At 47.4% G+C, this 18,887-nt stretch overlaps 1 protein-coding gene and 1 pseudogene across 2 annotated transcripts; both read left to right on the top strand.

The window, feature by feature from the left end:
* The first annotated feature begins 1,199 nt into the window (after positions 1–1,199).
* ELOA (elongin A) lies at positions 1,200–17,332 on the top strand. 2 transcript variants are annotated; one of them, XM_045898464.3, is made up of 11 exons: positions 1,200–3,188; positions 7,879–7,935; positions 8,781–8,887; positions 10,345–11,533; positions 11,868–11,982; positions 12,731–12,886; positions 12,993–13,090; positions 14,462–14,642; positions 14,984–15,095; positions 15,794–15,972; positions 16,954–17,332. In XM_045898464.3, exons 1-11 carry the CDS (start codon positions 2,490–2,492, stop codon positions 17,013–17,015), a joined length of 2,955 nt encoding a protein of 984 aa, XP_045754420.2. In that variant the 5' UTR covers positions 1,200–2,489; the 3' UTR covers positions 17,016–17,332. The 2 variants fall into 2 exon arrangements, with proteins under 2 accessions (XP_045754420.2, XP_054369047.2); XM_054513072.2 differs by lacking the exon at positions 15,794–15,972 and having other exon boundaries at positions 16,954–17,134.
* On the top strand, positions 8,245–8,356 carry LOC123860576 (U4 spliceosomal RNA; annotated as a pseudogene).
* Positions 17,333–18,887: the final 1,555 nt, after the last annotated feature.

Below are 18,887 nucleotides of genomic sequence, written 5' to 3'. Positions count from 1 at the left end.
TTTGAAGGATGTGAAACAAAGATGAATGTAGTCAATTCAGAAAAAATGAGCCCGTTGGGGAAGAAAACAGTGGCTACAGCTGTGCAGAACAAAACTGCCCAGATGGAGGGTTTTATATTCTCCTTTACAGCAGAACACAATATTCTCTTTACCAAAGCAATGAATTTCCCCCAATAATTGCTGCTTTAAAAAAGGGGGGAAAAAACCTACTGTATACCAGTTGCTTAACATAACATATTAATAAGCTTCACAAGAAATATATGAAGTAGGAGGAAACAATTTCAGCCGGTGTAAGTAACTTGACCAAGAGTCACTGTTAGCACTGGCAGAGTTGGGGGTTGGGGCTCAGTGACAACCTGAGCCCCAGCCCTGCATCCTTTACACCCACCATCCAACCAACCTCAGATGCTGCCTGCTTGGTAAGATAGAGGAGTGGCAGAGCCCAGACGAGGAGAGGTCCAAGCGGGAGGCCCTCCATCCACCAGCAGTCCTCCCTCAACACACGGTTCAGCCCACGGAACCTCACCTCACCATTCCATGAACAGCAGAGGCCTCCTCTGCTATGGAGGACAAGATGGTCGGTTGTTTTTTATTTTTTTTATTTGTTTTTCAGTGTTTGAAATGACTCTAGTACCAGTCAGCCTGAGATTGCTCTTTTCCAAAATTAAAATACCTTTAAGTTATTTTCATCATGGGGTGACTGGCTGGCTCAGTTGGTAGAGCATATGACTCTTGATCTTGGGATTGTAAGTTCGAGACCCACACTAAGTGTAGAGATTACTTAAAAATAATAAAGTCTTAAAAAAAAAGTTATTTTCGTTTAAAAGTAGACCATACTTGTTGTAAAAACTCAAAAGTGTGCCCACCAGAAGATTCCCATCTTTCTCCCATAGTATAGCCTTAAACTGCCTTCTGAGCAGAATAAGATGGGTCTTTTAATTCCTCTCCCAGGGGGCCCTATAGTGTAGGTAAGAGAGTTAGGGAGTCCCCCACAAGTTTTCAGATGATAATCTGGGCTGGCCTTAGTTTTCAACAAACCTTCATGGAATGTCACCTGTGTGTTAGGTGTTGCTGATCTAAGATGGACAAAATAGCCTCTGACTTTAGGGAACTCATTTTGGTGTTAAACACCCTTGTGTAAACCAAGGATTGCAGTGGTAATCCCTAGTGAACATATACAGAATACCATTTTTAGGACTGGTTAAAAACTTTCTCTTTAATCAGAATGACACATAATTTACTAATCAGGGAAGTATTCATATACTCAAGTGTAAGAGTTCTTTACTTTGCAGGTAAGTCTGACTCAGGCTGACACAGATGGGGCAGAGGAGTGGGGTGCACCCTCTCCAGTAATCCCTAGCAGCATGCATTGTTTCCTTTCAGTCTGGTTGCTGAGATCTCCCTAGGTAACATGCGCAAAATGTTCCATGTGCCCCGAGTATATGCCAGGTCGGTTAGTCAGCAATTCTGCTTCAAGAATCGGCCTATTTTCCATTACACCAATGGTCCATTTTCAAAATGGAAGGAATTTAAAATGTAAAAGCATTTGCTGTGGAGAAGAGGGAGACTTTAGGACCAGGGCCAGAATCCAAGTCTCCTCACACCCAGTTTGATGCCTTTTCTGTTACACCCCACAGTTGAGTCTTAGGGCACCAAGTGGGTGGTCATTAATCTTGTATGGACTTTTTATCCAGTGTTGATTATATCATCTGTATTGTGCTGTGCAGCAGAGATTTAAAGCTGGACAGGTTGGTCACTGCACTTGATAAACAGCCCAGTGGCAAGACAGAAGAAACAGTTGACTATCTACACGCTGAAAGGGGTCAGTTGCAGAGGGAGGGACACCAAGCTTGAGTGGTGGGAACACAGTAGGGAGGGCTTCTCAGCATAGTGAGTGAATGAAAGCTCATTTGAAGAAACTATATTTTCCCCCCCTCCTTTGCCCAGAACTGGGATCTGGGCTTTCCCACACCGGTTGAGAGGGTGAGAGGTCAGGCTAACTACATTGCCAGGTTGCTGCTGGACATTGGATTAGGATCTAATCTGATCTAGTCAACTGAGATGTAATCAATGCTGATATTTTTAGTTTTCAACTGTTTCCTTGTTCTTTTATTAGTAATTATAGTATTATTTAGTGCTTCTTGGATGATGTCTTGGGCTGGTGTGATTCAGGTCCTACTGCTTCAGATGAAACAGCCTTTCATCCATTCACTCGAGAAGTGTTTATTTGGTGCCTATGTACCAGACACTATTCTGGGGGAAAGTGAGACACACAGGCTCACGTATGATATTATCTCACGTAGCTAAGCTGTTTGACTTTTGGCAAATCCCTTTCTCCCTCCGGCTCCCAATTCCTCGACCTATTCAGAGATGTGCCCTCACAGTGGACCTAAACCATTTAGATTCAAATTTCAAGTTCATCTCTTTCCTGTTGGGTGACCACACGCAGGTTAATTTGGGCTCCCCGAGCCTGTTTTCTCATCTGTAAAATGGGGATAATAGAACTCGTCCCATCGCGTTGCGCTCAGGGTGAAATAAAGACAGCCAGCCCCTGGCGCTCCGCGCGCTCAGCCCGGGTGGTCGCTGAGGTTCCCCTCGGCCGACGCTGGGTGGGCCGGTCGGCCCCAGACCCGCCGACAGGTGGGAATCTGGGCGTGGCTCCCAGCCCCCGGCCCGGGGGCGTGGCGAGGGTAGGACAGATAAAGCCAGTGTGTCCGGCGCGGCGGCCGCGTTCCGTCTTGACTGGACGGCGGGCAGGTCGGCTCGGCTCGGGCTGCGGGCGCCGAGGACCGAAGCGGAGCTGCCCGGCGGCGGCTAGCGGGGAGCCGGCGCGCCCGGACCACCCGTTCCGGCTCCTCGCGCGCGGCCGCCGAGCGGGCGCTGGGAACGCCGCCCCCCCCGACACCCTCCCCAACCCCGGCCCTGGGGCGGGGCCTGCAGCCGGCCGCCCCCGCCCTCCCCTCGCGCCCCGCGCCCCCCCGCCGCGCCCGCCGCCGAGGCCCGGAAGGGGCCAGTCGCTTCCGTCTCCGCCGGGGATGCACGGAGGGCGGAGCTGCGGCCCGAGGACGCGACGCGAGCCCAGTTCCGGCGAGGAGGCCGCGCCAGTGACAGCGATGGCGGCGGAGTCGGCGCTCCAAGTTGTGGAGAAGCTGCAGGCGCGCCTGGCCGCGAACCCGGACCCGAAGAAGGTGAGCGAGTGCGCAGCGCGGAGAGGGACGGGCGTTGGGCGCGGCGCGGCCCGGTAACGGTCGCGGGCCCGGGCGCGGCCCCTTCCCGACCGGCCGGGGCCGCGGGGGCTCGGACCCGGAGCCAGGCCCCGCCGGGCTGCGGCCTGGGTGGGCAAGTTCGCGGCAATGGGCCGCTGCCCGCGCGGGGCAGGGGGGCGGGGGGCGCACGACGGGCGCGGGGCCTCGGCGGGCCCGGGCCCGGGGCGCCCGCGGGCTCCCGGCGGCTGGGGCGCGCTCGGTGCGGACGCGGCGGGCCGGCCGGGCCCCCGGAGCCGCTCCCTCGGCGTCCCGGGCCAGCTGTTTCCCGCGGGGCGAGCCCGCTGGAGCCGATCCTCTCCCCGCGAAACGTGCCTGCTTGCCTAGTGTCTTCGGATGTTCGTTCCGAGGGAAAAGGAGCCGGTTCCGCCTGCGCTCCGATGGGGTCTAGGCTCAGTGTGCGGTCCTGCGTCTCTGAGAGACGTTTTTATGGCTTTCCGGCTTGATATCAGAACGTGGACCTTTGCGCTTTCTCAGTAAATCCCGTTCAGAACAAAACAGAATAAACCTCACGTCCCCTAGCTGTACGCACACCTAAAAACTTAGGTTGCAGTCGGAACAAACAAACAAAAAGGTTAGAAGTTGCAGTTCGATTTCTTTTTGGCCTTGATAGAAAGGTAAGAGCTACCTTTTCTCGTTGCTGCGAGTGATGGGCACCATTTTTAATTGTGCTAAGCTTTTTTTGGTTAACCTTTTTACTGTTTTTGTGAAGTTGAACGCATTCCTCTCCCCTCTCGACTTTGTTTTATCCAGCTTCTCAGTGTCTGGGAGAGTGGATGTTAGAAAAAAAAATTTTTTAACTCAAATACACTGATGAAAACACTTAGGTGTTAGACATTCTCTGTGAGCACTCTAGCTCACAGTGTGCAGTTCCTAAGAGTTGGATCTCTGAGCCCCAGAGTGCCTTTTGAAGAGGAAGTAATGGAGGGAGCCAGGCGAGATAAAGTGGTGGTGAGATTTGAGTTCTAATCCATTTACCAGCCATGGACGTTGGGGACGCACTTCGCTGAGTGTGTTTGCTCACCTGCTTCTTCCTAGGACCCAAGTCAGAGGGGGAAGGCCAGGCTTATAGGAAGTGCTCAGTAGATATTAATCACCACTCTTTACAGGGTCTTTGTTTTGTTTTGTTTTTCCTGAAGGGCTCCTTTCTCTCTTCACCTTGTTCCCAGCCTGTCATAGATGAGATTTTTTTCCCTCCTAAAGGCTGTGCAAAGCATGTCACCATCAGGCCACTCTTTAACTCTTCTCACGTATAACTAGAGCCACTTCTTCAGGAAGCCATTTTAGTTTTAAATCTGTGAAAACTTAAATGCTTTTCATTGTTTATGTTCTATATTTCATTGCAGCTCCAGTACCTAGTGGCCAGACATATTTACAAGTTTCTTTTTACAATAACCCTTTGTGGACATCTAATAAATGGTCATTATTTTTGAGCACTAGTTGGTTTTCCTTAACACTTTAGGTTTGTGACTGATTTTTAAAACCTTAAAGCAGTATTATGTTCTACTCCCTCCCCCACCAGTTTGGTCTTTATTACTATAAGGTTAAAAAAAAAAAAGGACTATGTAGTATCCATAGTCATTTTCCCATTACAATTTAAATTTTGAAGTAGCATTTATAGTAATTGATGTGCATGAAATCCCAAATTAGGAAAAGGTTTTGTTGGCATTTCATCCTACTTGAACTGTTAGTGATGATTGTGAGTGTTTGGGCTTTCACTTCCCAGGTAGCAAATCACCCTAAACTTCTGGTTTTGCATTATCAAGATGAGAAAATGTTGGGAGATTCTTTTTGCAAAGGGCACAATAGTTGGCATTCAGAAATGAGCTAACTGCAGAGGGAAAACTGCAAGCTGGCACACTGGCCTTCTTCTCAACCTTCTGTTAACCCAACAAGCTCCCACAGGTTGTTCTTGAAATTGCAAGATGATTATATGGCAGTATTGAATTTGCAACTAACTCATAATTTCAAACCATTATTAGCCAGAGGGTTGATTCCAGACCTATGTTCATGGATTTCCTCGCATTAAGTATCGGTATTTAACTGTAACTTTGTTTTAGCTCTAAGTCCATCAGTGATCTGGACTTACTTGGGGAAAAGGTATCAGACCAGGGTCACTTGGCTCCTACTATCTAATTGGAAACCAGTTTTCATGGGTGGTAAAGTTACTTGCCCTATGTTACATTTTGAATGTGAAAACTACCAAGAACACAGTTTGATGGCAAGTAGAGAACAAGAGGTCAACATTATGAACATCTTTTGCTCTTTGGGTTGAAGGAGTGTGCAAAGGACAACTGAGATTCCTAAGTGTGTACCATGCAAATGTTTGGCATTTCTCAATGAGCTATTATCAGTTCTTGCAAACTCTGCAGTTGGTCCCTTGGTTTGATAACAGCAAGTGCCCACCTACCTGAGGATGCCCAAAGTGCTTTTACCTTGTTATTACTTTGTACTTTCTTGAACCTCTTTGAAAATAGAGGGGCTCTGAAGCCCTTTTCCTCTTATGTTGTGCTAAGTCACTTTGAAATCTCCAGGGTTTTAGTTTTGTCTGCTTTCAAGTCACCCCTGCTAAACCAAAGCAAAGCAGAAATGCAGCATTTACACTTCCAATTAGTGTTAAGTTTTGAGATGAACACTCCCTCCATGACTTCTGGCCCCATCCTTATATGTTGGCTTTGTAGAGGTCCTGGGACTCTCTGTCCCCATAGTGACCTCCTTTACTCTGTGGACTCTAAACTATTACTGATGTAATACTGAGGAAGAGCTCTTCTGCTTTGTTTCCAGGCACATGAACTCCTGTTCTATTTTCTTTTCCTATTTTCTAAGGACAGTGTTAATTGTGTTGGATGTTTCTCCTGTCTTTGTAGTTCATGCTATTGTAGACACACTTGACTTACTCATTAGGCAAGTTACCTAACCTTACTGGACTGTTTTAATATCTACAGTGGGGAGAAAACTATCCACTTTATAGAGTTGGCTAATGAGGATGAAATACGGTAACACATGTAAGAACTTAGCATAGTCACAGACACAGAGTAGATGGTCTGTAAATGCCTTCCAGGGAATGGCATTAGCGGAGACAACCAGTTTTTAACCTTTACAGTGATCCTAAATTTTCCTGTAAGAAAAGGAATTGGCATTAATTTTTGCACCTATTGCTTGGGTGACAAGAAACACTCATAAATTTTATCCTGAGTTGGTTGATGATGGTTGATGATGGTGATCACATTTGAAGTGTGGAGGATAATTTTCATTCAACAATGAAGGTGAAACTCCCTGGATACACTACTTGTCTTCTCATTTGTTCCCAGCCAAACAAGATTATCACTTGTGATCCAGTTGCTCTGCCTAGAGACGAAGTTCAGTAATTATTAAAGTAGAATGACCAGAAAAACATATTTGCTACTCTACCTAATAGCAATATGGCAAACTAATTATAGCCCGGGCTACACATGGAAAAAGAACAGATCTTGTTACCTGGTGCTTAAATGTGAAGGTAGTCACAGTTAATCTATTTTGAACTATTTGTACTTTGCACCACTCCTTGAATGGTAAGTATGTTTATATACATGTAAACATTTCCTGAAAAGAAGCATAGCCAGTCATGACTTTGGGTAGAAATGGAGTAAGTAGGCATTAGCTGGGGAATATCTGGTTGATGATCAAGGGTAGACATTTAAAGAGCTGGCAGTTGATGAATGAAATGATTAATAATCATTTATTAAAAAAAAAAAAAAAAGCCTTTAGTGAGCTTTTACAGTGTTCCAGGCACTATGGCCAAGGACTGCACGTGGTTTGTCTGTGTGAATCCTCACAGCTTGTAAAATTGTAAAGAGACAGGATCAGTTCCTATTTTGCAGATGAAGTAACTAAGGTTCAAGGAGGTTAATGACTTGCGCGGGATCACCTGGCAGGGGGATGACAGGACCAAACTGAAGCCTGTCTCTGACTCCGAAACTCTGTCTCAACAGCTCTGCTATCCTGATTCTGACCTAGTTTTAGAACTATAGAAAGGAAGTGTGGCCAAACCCAGATCACTTGTCTAATCTACCCAGAGATTTTGTGTTCACAATTTGTACCAGCAAACCTCTGATTCTGGTAACTTGAAATTGGTCTTGAAATTCCCACTTGTATTAAAAAAAAACAGTTCTATTAAACTGTGACTCTTCCTGGAACCATGATACCCTTTTCCTGGAGAAACCTCTTCTCCATTTCGCTTTCCTCTGTGCTGGGTCCATGGGTAATTTCCCTAAATTGGCACCTTTCTCAGAAATTCTCTCTCAACTTGGGGCAATGATAGTTGTTGATGACTTTTGTTAGAGTTGGTAGGTTCGGTTCTCTTATCTAAGTCTTACCTCCCCCTGGTGTTACATAGTAGTTGAAAGCAGGGGATCTGAAGTCACAGACCTGAGTACATCTGGCCCTTGGATCCTGGGGCAAGTAACTTAACTTTTCTGAGCCTGTTTTCATACTTGTAAAATAGAGATAATAACCATACTTCTTACTGTACAACACATAGAACTTACTAAGCACTTAACCATCATATTATTCTTATTTGTTCCAGTGAGTGATTATGATTTTATAGAAATTAGTGTTTATTTTATTCTCTCTGCAGCTCTTGAAATATTTGAAGAAACTCTCCACCTTGCCTATTACAGTAGACATTCTTGCGGTAAGAAGCGTTACATATTATATAACTACATTCCATCCCCTTCCCACTGGAAAGGTTGTACAATAAGATCAAAAGCATGGGCTTTGAAAGTGAAAGAAACCAGACACAAGGCCATGTATTGTATGGTTCTATTTATGTGAAATGTCCAGAATAGGCAGATCTATAGACAGAAGGTAAGGGGTGGGGGGAATTGGGAGGAATGGGGTTTTTTAGGGTTATGGAAATGTTCTGGAATTAGTAGTGATGGTTGCACAGTATTGTGAGTGTCCTGGAAACCAATAAACTGTATACTTTAAAAAGGTTAAAGTGAGCCTTGCTCAGTGACAGTATTGTAGCCAATGAGGTTTATCCGAGGTGTGATTATTGCTAATTGAAAATAAAATAAAATGGTTAAAATGGTGAATTTTATCTTAAAATTAAAAAAAAAAAACAAAAACACCTTAACTTTGGCCATCAACTAGTCCTGGATTCAAATCCAAGTTCTATGACTAGGCTGTTCTTCGACGTAAAACAGAATAGATTCCTGCCTCACAGAGTTGTTGTAAGGACTCATTGAGGTTTGTATGCAAAAGCTCTCAGCTCAGTGCCTGACACCTGCTGTAATCGCTCTTGTTATTTATTGTTATAGTTGTAGAAGTGTTTTCATACACTGTTTTCCTCTTCTGAGGTTGGTGTGCTTTGCTACTGTGTGTCATTAGAGGTTTGAGGCATAGACACAAAGTAATTCTGTACTGAGACTTGCAAGGTATGTTTTAGGAAGGAGTTTCTCAAAGCAAGAGGCCTTATTTCCTTAGAAAGTTGTGAGCCTAGTTCTACCGCTAACAATTCTTTTGTCAAATCTGTAGGAGACCGGAGTTGGGAAAACAGTAAATAGCTTGCGAAAACACGAGCACGTCGGAAGTTTTGCCAGGGATCTGGTGGCCCAGTGGAAGAAACTGGTTCCTGTGGAACGGTAAGAACATTATTCTGTAGGTCTGTTCAGCGTCATGGTTAAAGCTGGCACTTGGAATATTTACAGACAGATACGTTTTCTTTATTATTCCTTCTCTGCCTTCTTATTTGAAATATTTATTTTGGGAGTGCCTGGGTGGCTCAGTCCATTAAGCGTCTAACTCTTGGTTTCAGCTCAGGTCATGATCTCAGGGTCCTAGGATCGAGCCCCGAGTCTGTCTGGCTCTGTGCTCAGCACAGAGTCTGCTGGAGATTGTCTCCCTCTCCTCCCTGTGCTCCACCCCTTCTCGTGCTCTCTCACTCTCTAAAATAAATAAATAAAATCTTTAAAAATAAATAAATAAAATATTTATTTTGCCTTGATTATAAAAATAATCAGTGATCATTATAGGATTTTAGAAGATATTAAAAAATAGAAATAAGAATAAAAATTTCTTGTAATTCTGCCATCCAAACATAAGCATTATTAACATTTTGATATGTTTCTTTCTCCCCTCTTTTTATTTATTTTTAATTAATTTATTTTTTAGGATTTTTATTTATTCGAGAGAGCAGGGAGCCAGATGTGGGGCTTGATCCCAGAACCCCAGCGATCATGACCTGAACTGACTGAGCCGCTCAGGCCCCCTATCCTCTTTATAAAAGACATTTTTATATAATTGTGAACAAACTATATAAACAACCACCCCTTTTTTTATGTAACAAGTTAAATATGTCCCCGTATTGGAAAAAAAAAAATGTTTTTTTCAATTTTTTTAAAGATTTTATTGGGGTGCCTGGGTGGCTCAGTCGTTAAGCGTCTGCCTTCGACTCAGGTCTGCTTGTGTTCACTGCCGAGAGAGGGGGAATGGGAGAGGGAGAAGCAGGCTTCCTGCAGAGCAGGGAGCCCGATGCGGGGCTCAATCCCAGGACCCTGGGATCATGACCTGAGCCCAAGGCAGACGCTTAACGACTGAGCCACCCAGGTGCCCATAAATAAATAAAATCTTTTATCTTTTTTTTTTTGAAAGATTTTATTTATTTATTGAGAGAGCATGAGCAGGAGGAGGGCCAGAGGGACAAGCAGACTCCCTGCTGAACAGGGAGCCCCATGCAGGGCTCGATTCCAGGACCCCGGGATGATGACCTGAGCCCAAGGCAGATGTTTAACCAACTGAGCCACCCAGGCACCCCTGTGTTGAAATTTTTTTAGGCATTTTTCATGTCCTCAAGGTATTTGATCTTGTATCCTGCAGTTAAATGCATCATTTTCTGTTTCTGGAATTATTTGAGTTTTCCCAATCTCAAACCTTAGTTGAGTATCTTTGAGCAGGATATTCATCCTCTTCCCAAGACCTTGTTTCTAACTCTGCATCCTTTTCATTTCTTTTTGTGAGTTCAGGTTCTGTGACTTTGTCCTCTGAACAAGGATTACACTGCAATTTATATCTGCTCTATCTGCTTTTTCTGTTATTGTAGAAACACTGAGCCTGATGAACAGGACTTTGAGAAGAGCAATTCCCGAAAGCGCCCCAGGGATGCTGTTCAGAAGGAGGAGGAGATAGAGGGGGACTACCAGGAAAACTGGAAAGCCTCCAGCAGCCAATCCTATAGCCCTGATCACAGGCAGAAAAAACACAGAAAACTCTCGGAACCCGAGAGAACTCACAAAGTGTCTCACGTTCAGGAGAGGAGAGATGAGAGAAAGAGGTGCCATAGAGTTTCACCAGTTTATTCTTCAGACCACGAATCTTCTGATTATGGCCATGTTCAGTCCCCTCCATCGTCTGCCAGTCCCCATCAGATGTCCATGGACCATTACAGATCCTTGGAGGACGACCACGAGCCCTTTGTTCCACACCAGAAGCCTGGGAAAGGCCATAGTAATGCCTTTCAGGACAGACTGGGGATTAGTCAGGACCGACACCTGGGGGATCCCCAGGGGAAAGGGCCTGTGAGTCAGAACAAGGAACACAGATCTTATAAGGAAAAACGTCTGGTGGATGCCAGGGGAGATGGGAAGTCGTCTTTGAGCAGGGAGAAATCACACAAGGCCATCTCCAAAGAGGAACACCGAAGGCCACTCTCAGGGGATGGCACAAAGGAGAAACCGCCCTCTAGTGGTGTCAAAAAAGAGAAGGAGAAAGAGGGCAGCACCAAGAAGAAGTTTTTACCCCCCTTGGAAGTCGCTTCAGACAACCACCTTAAAAACAAGCCAAAGCACAAAGACGCAGAGAAAACCAAATCGGACAGAAACAAGCAGAGTCTAGACAGCTTAGACGTAGGAAAGGGGGCGGGAGACCCGCTGCCCAAGGTGAAAGACAGGGTTTCTAACAACCTAAAGACTTCAGAAGGGAAAGTAAAAACTTCTCATTCAGACAGAAAGTCAGTGAGCTCTCTCCCTAAGGTTGAGGAGGCAGATATGGATGATGAATTTGAGCAGCCCACCATGTCTTTTGAGTCATACCTCAGCTATGACCAGCCCCGGAAGAAAAAGAAAAAGATTGTGAAAACCTCAGCCACGACTGTTGGAGAAAAAGGACTAAAAAAAAATGATTCGAAAAGCACTAATAAAAACTTGGACTCAGTTCAGAAATTACCTAAAGTGAACGAAAACAAGTCAGAGAAGTTTCAGCCAGCTGGAGCTGATTCAGCCAAGCCGAAAAAGGTAAGCCCTTCAGCCACTTGGTGGCTTCCCAGCTGGAGCATCTGGCCCTGCCGAACTCCCTGGCTGGCTTTTACGTGGCCTGTTGAATTTGTTTCCAGGCCTCTCTAGCTGCCAGGGCAGCTAGCACCCAAGATGGGTATTTCCTACATCCCATCGTGCTGCGCCCGTCTCTGTTTCCTGCCTTTGGTGGTGTCAGACCTGGCTGGCGGCCCCCCTGCAGCCTGGATCTGCTTGTGAAGTTGTCTGCCTCGTCAGCATTGCTGAGAACGGGCTGTAGGGCAGAAGGTTGTGCTCCTACGCGGGGGCTGTCCACTCACTGGTCTTGTCTCTGCAGGTCCCTGCGGACGCATTGCCGGTGTTGCCAGACCTCCCATTACCCATGATACAGGCCAACTACCGGCCACTTTCTACCCTGGAATTGATGGCCTCCTTCGCACCAAAGCGAAAAGGTAATTTTCAGCATTTTTTTTAAATGGAAAAAAAGATGATAATTTATTCACGATGTCCTAAGATTTTGGTGCACTTCCTAGCCTTCCAGGCTCTGGAGTTTGATGGCTTGGGTTTAATCCCAGCTCTGGCTACAAGTTCTGTGAACTGGGGTAATAATTTTCTTGGACTTCAGTTTCATACACTAAAAGTGGGCACAATAATGGTATCTGCCTCACAAGTCTGTTAAGTGGATTAAAAGTGATAATGCTGGTCAAGCTCTTAACTCTGGGTTTTCCCACATATTAAGTGTTCGGTAAATCTTAGCTGCTGCCGTTACTAGCTGCCCTTTATTTGATGTTCTCCGTGAGCTTTTGATCTGGAAAAAAAAAAAAGTTCTGTTCTTAATAGAAAAATAACTAAAAGCCACCTAAGTGTCCCTCACAAGAGACCATCACTAAACCATGGTTCGTCCACACAGTGGCCTCCTATGCAGCTGGAACAAATGTGGAAAGTCTGTTGGATATGGGATGATTTCTAAAATGTGATAAATGAAAGAACAACGATAGTGGGTGTTATTGGTGAAAGTGGAATAAAATACATACTTGCTTATTTTTGCATAGACTTGATGGAAGAATACACAAAACTGGTAGCATTGGTTGCCTTTGAGAAAGGGCACTGGGAGGCTGAGGAAGGGGGAGAGAAGGAGAGCTCTCCCTGTAGAACTTAGTGCCCTTTGTAACAAACAGTCTTGTCTTCCTTGCCCTGTAGCGCTCTCCTCACCCCAGGAAGAGGAAGAAGCTGGATTCACTGGACGAAGAATGAATTCTAAGATGCAGGTGTATTCTGGCTCCAAATGTGCCTATCTCCCGAAAATGATGACCTTGCACCAACAGTGCATCCGGGTACTTAAAAACAACATTGATTGTAAGTCACATGCTTTTCTCGTGCTCTAAAACACATTGTGGCAGTGGGACCTCACCATTGGGTGGCTTGGCCAATATTCAACACTTTCACCTTTGATTTTCTGCAGCAATCTTTGAAGTGGGTGGTGTCCCATATTCTGTTCTTGAACCCGTTTTGGAGAGGTGTACGCCTGATCAACTATACCGCATAGAGGAGTACAATCACGTGAGTATCCTGTTTGGGTGCAGAGAAGGCCATCTTCTGGCTCGTGTCTCCAGAAATAGCTTTGTCTCTGAGTCTGCAGTGGGTGAAGGGCAGGTGGCAGTGGCCGGTTCACTGTTCTGGGCATGTTGGTTTGCCTGCGGGCCTTGAAACATGCATACTTTTAGCACCTGCTCTGGCATCAAATTAAGATGGGTTTTAAACATTTTATTTATTTATTTTTTTAGAGAGCGAGCGAGAGAGAAATAGCATGAGAGGGGAGAGGGTCAGAGGGAGAAGCAGGCTCCCCGCTGAGCCGGGAACCCGATGTGGGACTTGATCCCAGGACCCTGGGATCATGACCTGAGCCGAAGGCAGACGCTTAACCATCTGAGCCACCCAGGCGCCCTCAAGATGGGTTTTAAAAGGACCCACTGCCCACCCTTCTCTTGAGCTTGCCTAGCCACAGAGGGCAGGGGAGAATTTTGGCAGCCCAGCCTCTGGGACCCAGGGCAGGGACAGAGCTTTGTGTGGACATTCAGGTGTCTGGTGAATATAAGAGAGCACAAGGGCACCTGGTGCCTCAGTCGGTTAAGCGGTTAAGCATCTGACTCTTGATTGCAGCTCAGGTCATGATCTCAGGGTCACAAGCCCCATGTCAGGCTCCGTGCTGGGCGTGAAGCCTGCTTGAGATTCTCTTTTCCTCTGCCCCTCCCCTCTTTAAAAAGAAAGAAAGAAAAAAGAGCACAGATGGGCTAGGTGTCTCCTAGAGACATTCCAGTGTGACCAAATGTCTTTCTTATAATGCTGGGACACATAGGCATTTGATTGCATTAGCTGGCTGTCTCTAATTCTGAGGGATCATCCTTAGGTGGTCCCCTTGCCTGGGTGTGTCATCATCCCAGTTCTACCGGTCACCAGTTTCCTCAAGCAAAAACCTGGTCTTTTTTTTTTTTTTTTTTTAAGATTTTATTTATTTATTTGACAGAGAGCACAAGTAGGCAGAGTGACAGGCAGATGGAGAGGGAGAAACAGGCTCTCCGCTGAGCAGGGAGCCGGATGTGGGGCCCGATCCCAAGTCCCCAGGATCATGACCCAAGCCAAAAGCAGCCGCTTAACGGACTGAGCCACCCAGGTGCCCCAAAAACCTGGTCTTCAACTAGTTTCTATGTTGTCTTCTCTCCTAACCCCACAACCCCCCAAAAGCAGCTAGTACAATGCCTCACACTTAACATTGTTTTAATATAGTGACTTTCTAGAACCATGGTATTTTAATATAATACTACTATGAGGACCAAAAAACCATGAGAAAAGTGGTCACCCTGAGGTAATTAAGATGGAAAAGAGATATGTCAGAGTGCTTGCATATACGTGATGCCCTGGTTCTGATTTTAGGTATTAATTGAAGAAACAGATCAATTATGGAAAGTTCATTGTCACAGAGACTTTAAGGAAGAAAGGCCAGAAGAGTATGAGTCGTGGCGGGAGATGTACCTGCGGCTTCAGGATGCCCGGGAGCAGCGGCTACGAGTGCTGACCAAGAATATCCGATCTGCACATGCCAATAAGCCCAAAGGTAACGGGGGAGGGAGGGTCCCCGGGGCGGGGGGGACCCTGGTGGGATGGGGCGACCTGGCAAAACAGTGAGCCTTGTGCTCTGGTTGACTGCAGGGCCTTAGCGGGCCGGGCTGATGTAGCCTCCAACTCCTAAATCTGTCTTGCTTATGCAGAAGCAGGGCAGGGATGGGCTGTATCTTCTGCCACCACACATACTATCTGTAGGGGTTTTCAGGGTTAATAATCCCCTGGCTTTGGGGGCACCTGAAAAGCCTTTATCTCTTAATAGTGTAGATTATTAAAATCACAGTAGGATCTCTGCTCAAAAAGGCAGGTATTGATCTCCATATTTCTCAATAGGCCGACAAGCAAAGATGGCCTTTGTCAACTCTGTGGCCAAACCGCCTCGTGATGTTCGACGGAGACAGGAGAAGTTTGGAACCGGAGGAGCAGCTGTGCCTGAGAAAATTAGGTAAGCGCTCGGCAACTTCAGGGTTTCTATGTGCTCAGGGAAAAGAGCCCCAGGAGCTTGTCATTCAGCCCTACAAGGCAGCCCAGGGGCAGGAAGCAGTTCATTTTGGGGGTGAGAGCATGGCCTTGCAGAGTGGATTTTGGAGGCCGACCTTGACCAGCTCAGCACTTGACCTACCCTGAGCCTCCGTGTCCACGACTGCAGCGTAGGCCGATAATTATTCCTGCCTCTCAGGGAGGGTAAAGATTAAATGGAGAACAGGACCTGGCTTCTGGGAGACACTCCCTTGTGCTTTCCCTTTCCCCATTTAAACAGACCATGCGCCTGGGGCGCCTGGCTGGCTCAGTCATTGGAGCATGCGATTCCTGGTCTCGGGGTCATGAATCTGAGCCCCACGGTGGATGGTAGAGATTACTTTAAACAAAAAATAAGAACCACGCTACTGTGATGACTACCTAAGCTCAGTCATACTAGCATTTTCAGAAAAAGATTTATACTCGAAGGGTGAGGTTAGTTGAGGTCCTCCATAGTGAAGGGCGAACGGCACCATCTCTGAGCCGTCGCCAGAATCGGGGGCGCTAGGGTCGGCCGGGCAGAGCCACAGAACGGGGTCTTCCTCCGACAGGCCAGCCCCAGGCTGCTGCGGCCGAGGGCACATTTCGCACACCTGGGCCTAACCAGCTGGCTCTGTGTTGCAGGATTAAGCCAGCCCCGTACCCCACGGGAAACAGCCCCGCCCCCTCGGCAAGTGGCAGCTGCAACAGCTTTAGCGGCAGCCCCGAGGAGCCAGCCTACGATGGCCCGAGCACCAGCGGTGCCCACTTGGCTCCCGTGCTCAGCACTGTGTCCTATGACCCTAGGAAGCCGACTGTGAAGAGTAAGTAGCTCGGGGTTCATGCTCACGTACCTCAAAACTGGTGTTTGCAGCCTTTAACGTCCGGCCGCTGCGTCACGTTGTGTGGGCTAGATGAGGCACGTGTCCGATGCTCTGCACGGAGCTGGTCCGAGTGCCGGTGCCCCCTTCCCCCGCTTTGTGCGTCATACACAAGGATCTTCCGAGTAATGATCGTACTGAATATTCGTTTTGGCGCTCTGCCCCCTCCCCCCTTTTTTTAAAACCTAAATGTAAACCTGTTTTTCCGAGTAATAACAACGTGGGGTTCGTAACTGTTAACTGCTCAATGACAGTCCGTGTGGAGGGTTTAAAACCTATAACCCCCAGCTTCCAAGTATTTATTTTTTATATCTAGTTGTGTGTATTTTGTATTGTATTAGGTGTATTACCGTAGACTATCTTCGGTATTCTAAGGGGGCGTCCTCCCCTAAGAGCAGGCTTCTGTATGCACTCCAGGGCCCCTGGGCGGGTAGAGGTCGTGGCGTAAGCTTCGGCCGTGCTCGGGTTAATCTCTCAGGAGGGCAGGCTCGCCATCCTTAGGTGGCGGCTACGTGGAGCTGGTCTTGGCCCTGTTGCTGCCCTGGGCAGACGGGAGTGAGAGGGCTGCTTTTTGCTGGTTTGGATACTGGGGAGGCAGAGTGAAACTGGCTCAGAACGGCCTTGAGCATCTGGAGGTAGTGAATCGCAGTTCTGCCGCCCGTTGCACAGCCTGGGGGGTGGCGGGCGGGGGTGGTCAGCCTGGGTCTCGGGGTTGGTGAGGTGGTCACGGGCCCGGCAGGCGCTCCAGCGGTGCTCCGACAGGCCGTTCTTCTGCTGTGGTGCCAGACAGGGCGCCTGCGTGTCCCCCTTGGTCTGCCGGTACGGACCCCAGAGCAGCAGGGCTGGGCCTTGATCGTCAGCCGCTCACGGTCCGTGGCCAGAGTGCCACGAGCTGAAGCAGCTGCCTTATTTCCCTTCTCACAGAAATCGCCCCAATGATGGCCAAGACGATTAAAGCTTTCAAGAACAGGTTCTCCCGACGATAAACTGAGGACTTGCCTTGGAGATGAAATTTGTGGAGAGGAGTACTGGGACACTGGGGCTTGGGGAATGGAACTTCCAAAGGAGACCAGGACCCTTTGCTTGGAGGCACCTTGCGGGCTCCGAACCCCACACGGCCCGCAGGTGTTGCCCCTTGTGAGCCTGCTGGCCGAGGCCTGGAGAACACTTCAGAACTCTGAAGAAGATGTGAAGCCTCAGTCTTACTGAGGATTTTAAGGTCAATTATACTTTTGTTGTTAATTAGCTTCTTTGTAAACTATAAGACATAGTTTTAATTAATAAATATTGCCCCCAGATTGTATTTATATTACCCCAGTATTTTTTTTCCTTTTTTTTTTTTTTTAAGGCCCTCTACCATATACTTAGCCTTTTATTTTCAGGGTCCTTTATTAAATTTAGATAAAAACCTAGTGAAAGCCATTCCCCTGTCACAGTTCAGCTCTTCTGAGGGGACTCTGGTCCAGAGGGAGGGCTGGGTGTCCTCAGAGCCTGTGTGGTGCCTTCTGCACGGAGGGCCAGGAGTGGGTCCTGGGCTGTCTGTCCTACTGGGGCGCCTTGACATGGAGACCCGAAGTGTTTAAGGTAGACCTCTCACCTCTGAGGCCCTTCCCAGTGTTGCTTTGAGTTCCTATGCAGGTGCATCTCTTTCTTCATTAAATAGTATTTATTAAAGGAGGTTATTTGTAAAGGTCTAGAGTCTTTGCCCATCCTTTTTGCCAGTTGCCACTTTTTTGAGGCTCACTAGAGGACACAGAGCCTTGGGGGATCGATTTGCACAGAACCCCAACATTTTTACGATTTACAATTTCTAATTCAAAACTTTAGGGTTTTTTTCCCCCTCCCCTGTTTTTCCTTCTCCCCACTAGCAGGGGGGGAACACACAAGGCAGGGCTTTTTGTGCCCCTACCCCCCCATTCAACTTCAGAGTCTAAGAAGCCAGCACTTTAATCTCTGGTTCCCTGTGAACTGCTAACAGAAGTGAGTGGTTTTAAAAGTTGTAATGCTGTGTTCAAAATTGGTTTTGTTTTGCCTTTTTTTAAAAGGTAAGATCATGTGATTGGAAGAGCACAAGAATTTGCTATGCTTTGCAGAGAACTTTGCAGCTGAAGCGCTCTCTACTTTTTGAGTGTTTAAACCAGAATTTGGAGGGAACGGCCAACTTAGGGGAAGTGTCTGAGCTGTAGTGTCAGGATGGGGGAGGGCCGCCAGGACACCCGCCAGGTTGGGGAAGGGAGGATCTCCCTTTCAAGCTGACATAGGAGCAAGATCAGCACTTAGGAGGGCAGCGTCGGTGCCTTTCTCGGCTGTTGACGAGCACTGATCTCACAGGAACCCACTTGGTTGGGACCCAGGGGGAAGGAGATGCTAGACATTTGAGGTGCCTGTCCTTAAGATACCTACGCGGTAGACGGCGGGCATGATTCGTAGGACAGCCTCAGGAGCTTGGCAGTTAGTCCCCTTGACAAGCTCCCTCTAAGCCCAGAATAGGGAGTGCACTGCATTTAACCATCCTGGAGACCTCAGGCTGACTGTGAAGAGCGAGCAGAGACTCTGTGCGGCAGAACCCGCAGTGTGCGTTGCTGTGCAGGCTGCCTATTGCAACAGGACACAAGTGTCGCTGTGTTTTCATTTGCTGTGTTTTTTAGTTGGGTAAAACACTATTTCTCTCGGTCTTTGTCTTACCCATTCCACCCCCACCCAGCCCTGGCCTGCTCTGCAGATCTGGTGTTAGGAAGCCTCTTCCGTAACAGCCAAGTGAACGTCTGGGTCAGGGGCCAGACACTTCCTCCTGTAAGTGTCCGCCAGCTGGACTTTGTCTCTTGGCTGTGTGTTCAAGTCTTGGTCATTGAAACCAG

Source organism: Mirounga angustirostris, unplaced genomic scaffold (assembly GCF_029215605.1).
Source record: "Mirounga angustirostris isolate CCGP_5_RB_7025 unplaced genomic scaffold, mMirAng1.0.hap1 SCAF_4, whole genome shotgun sequence".
NCBI lineage: Eukaryota > Metazoa > Chordata > Mammalia > Carnivora > Phocidae > Mirounga > Mirounga angustirostris.
The sequence above is the reverse complement of the archived record's forward strand: the minus strand, read 5'-3'. Positions and strand labels throughout refer to the sequence as shown.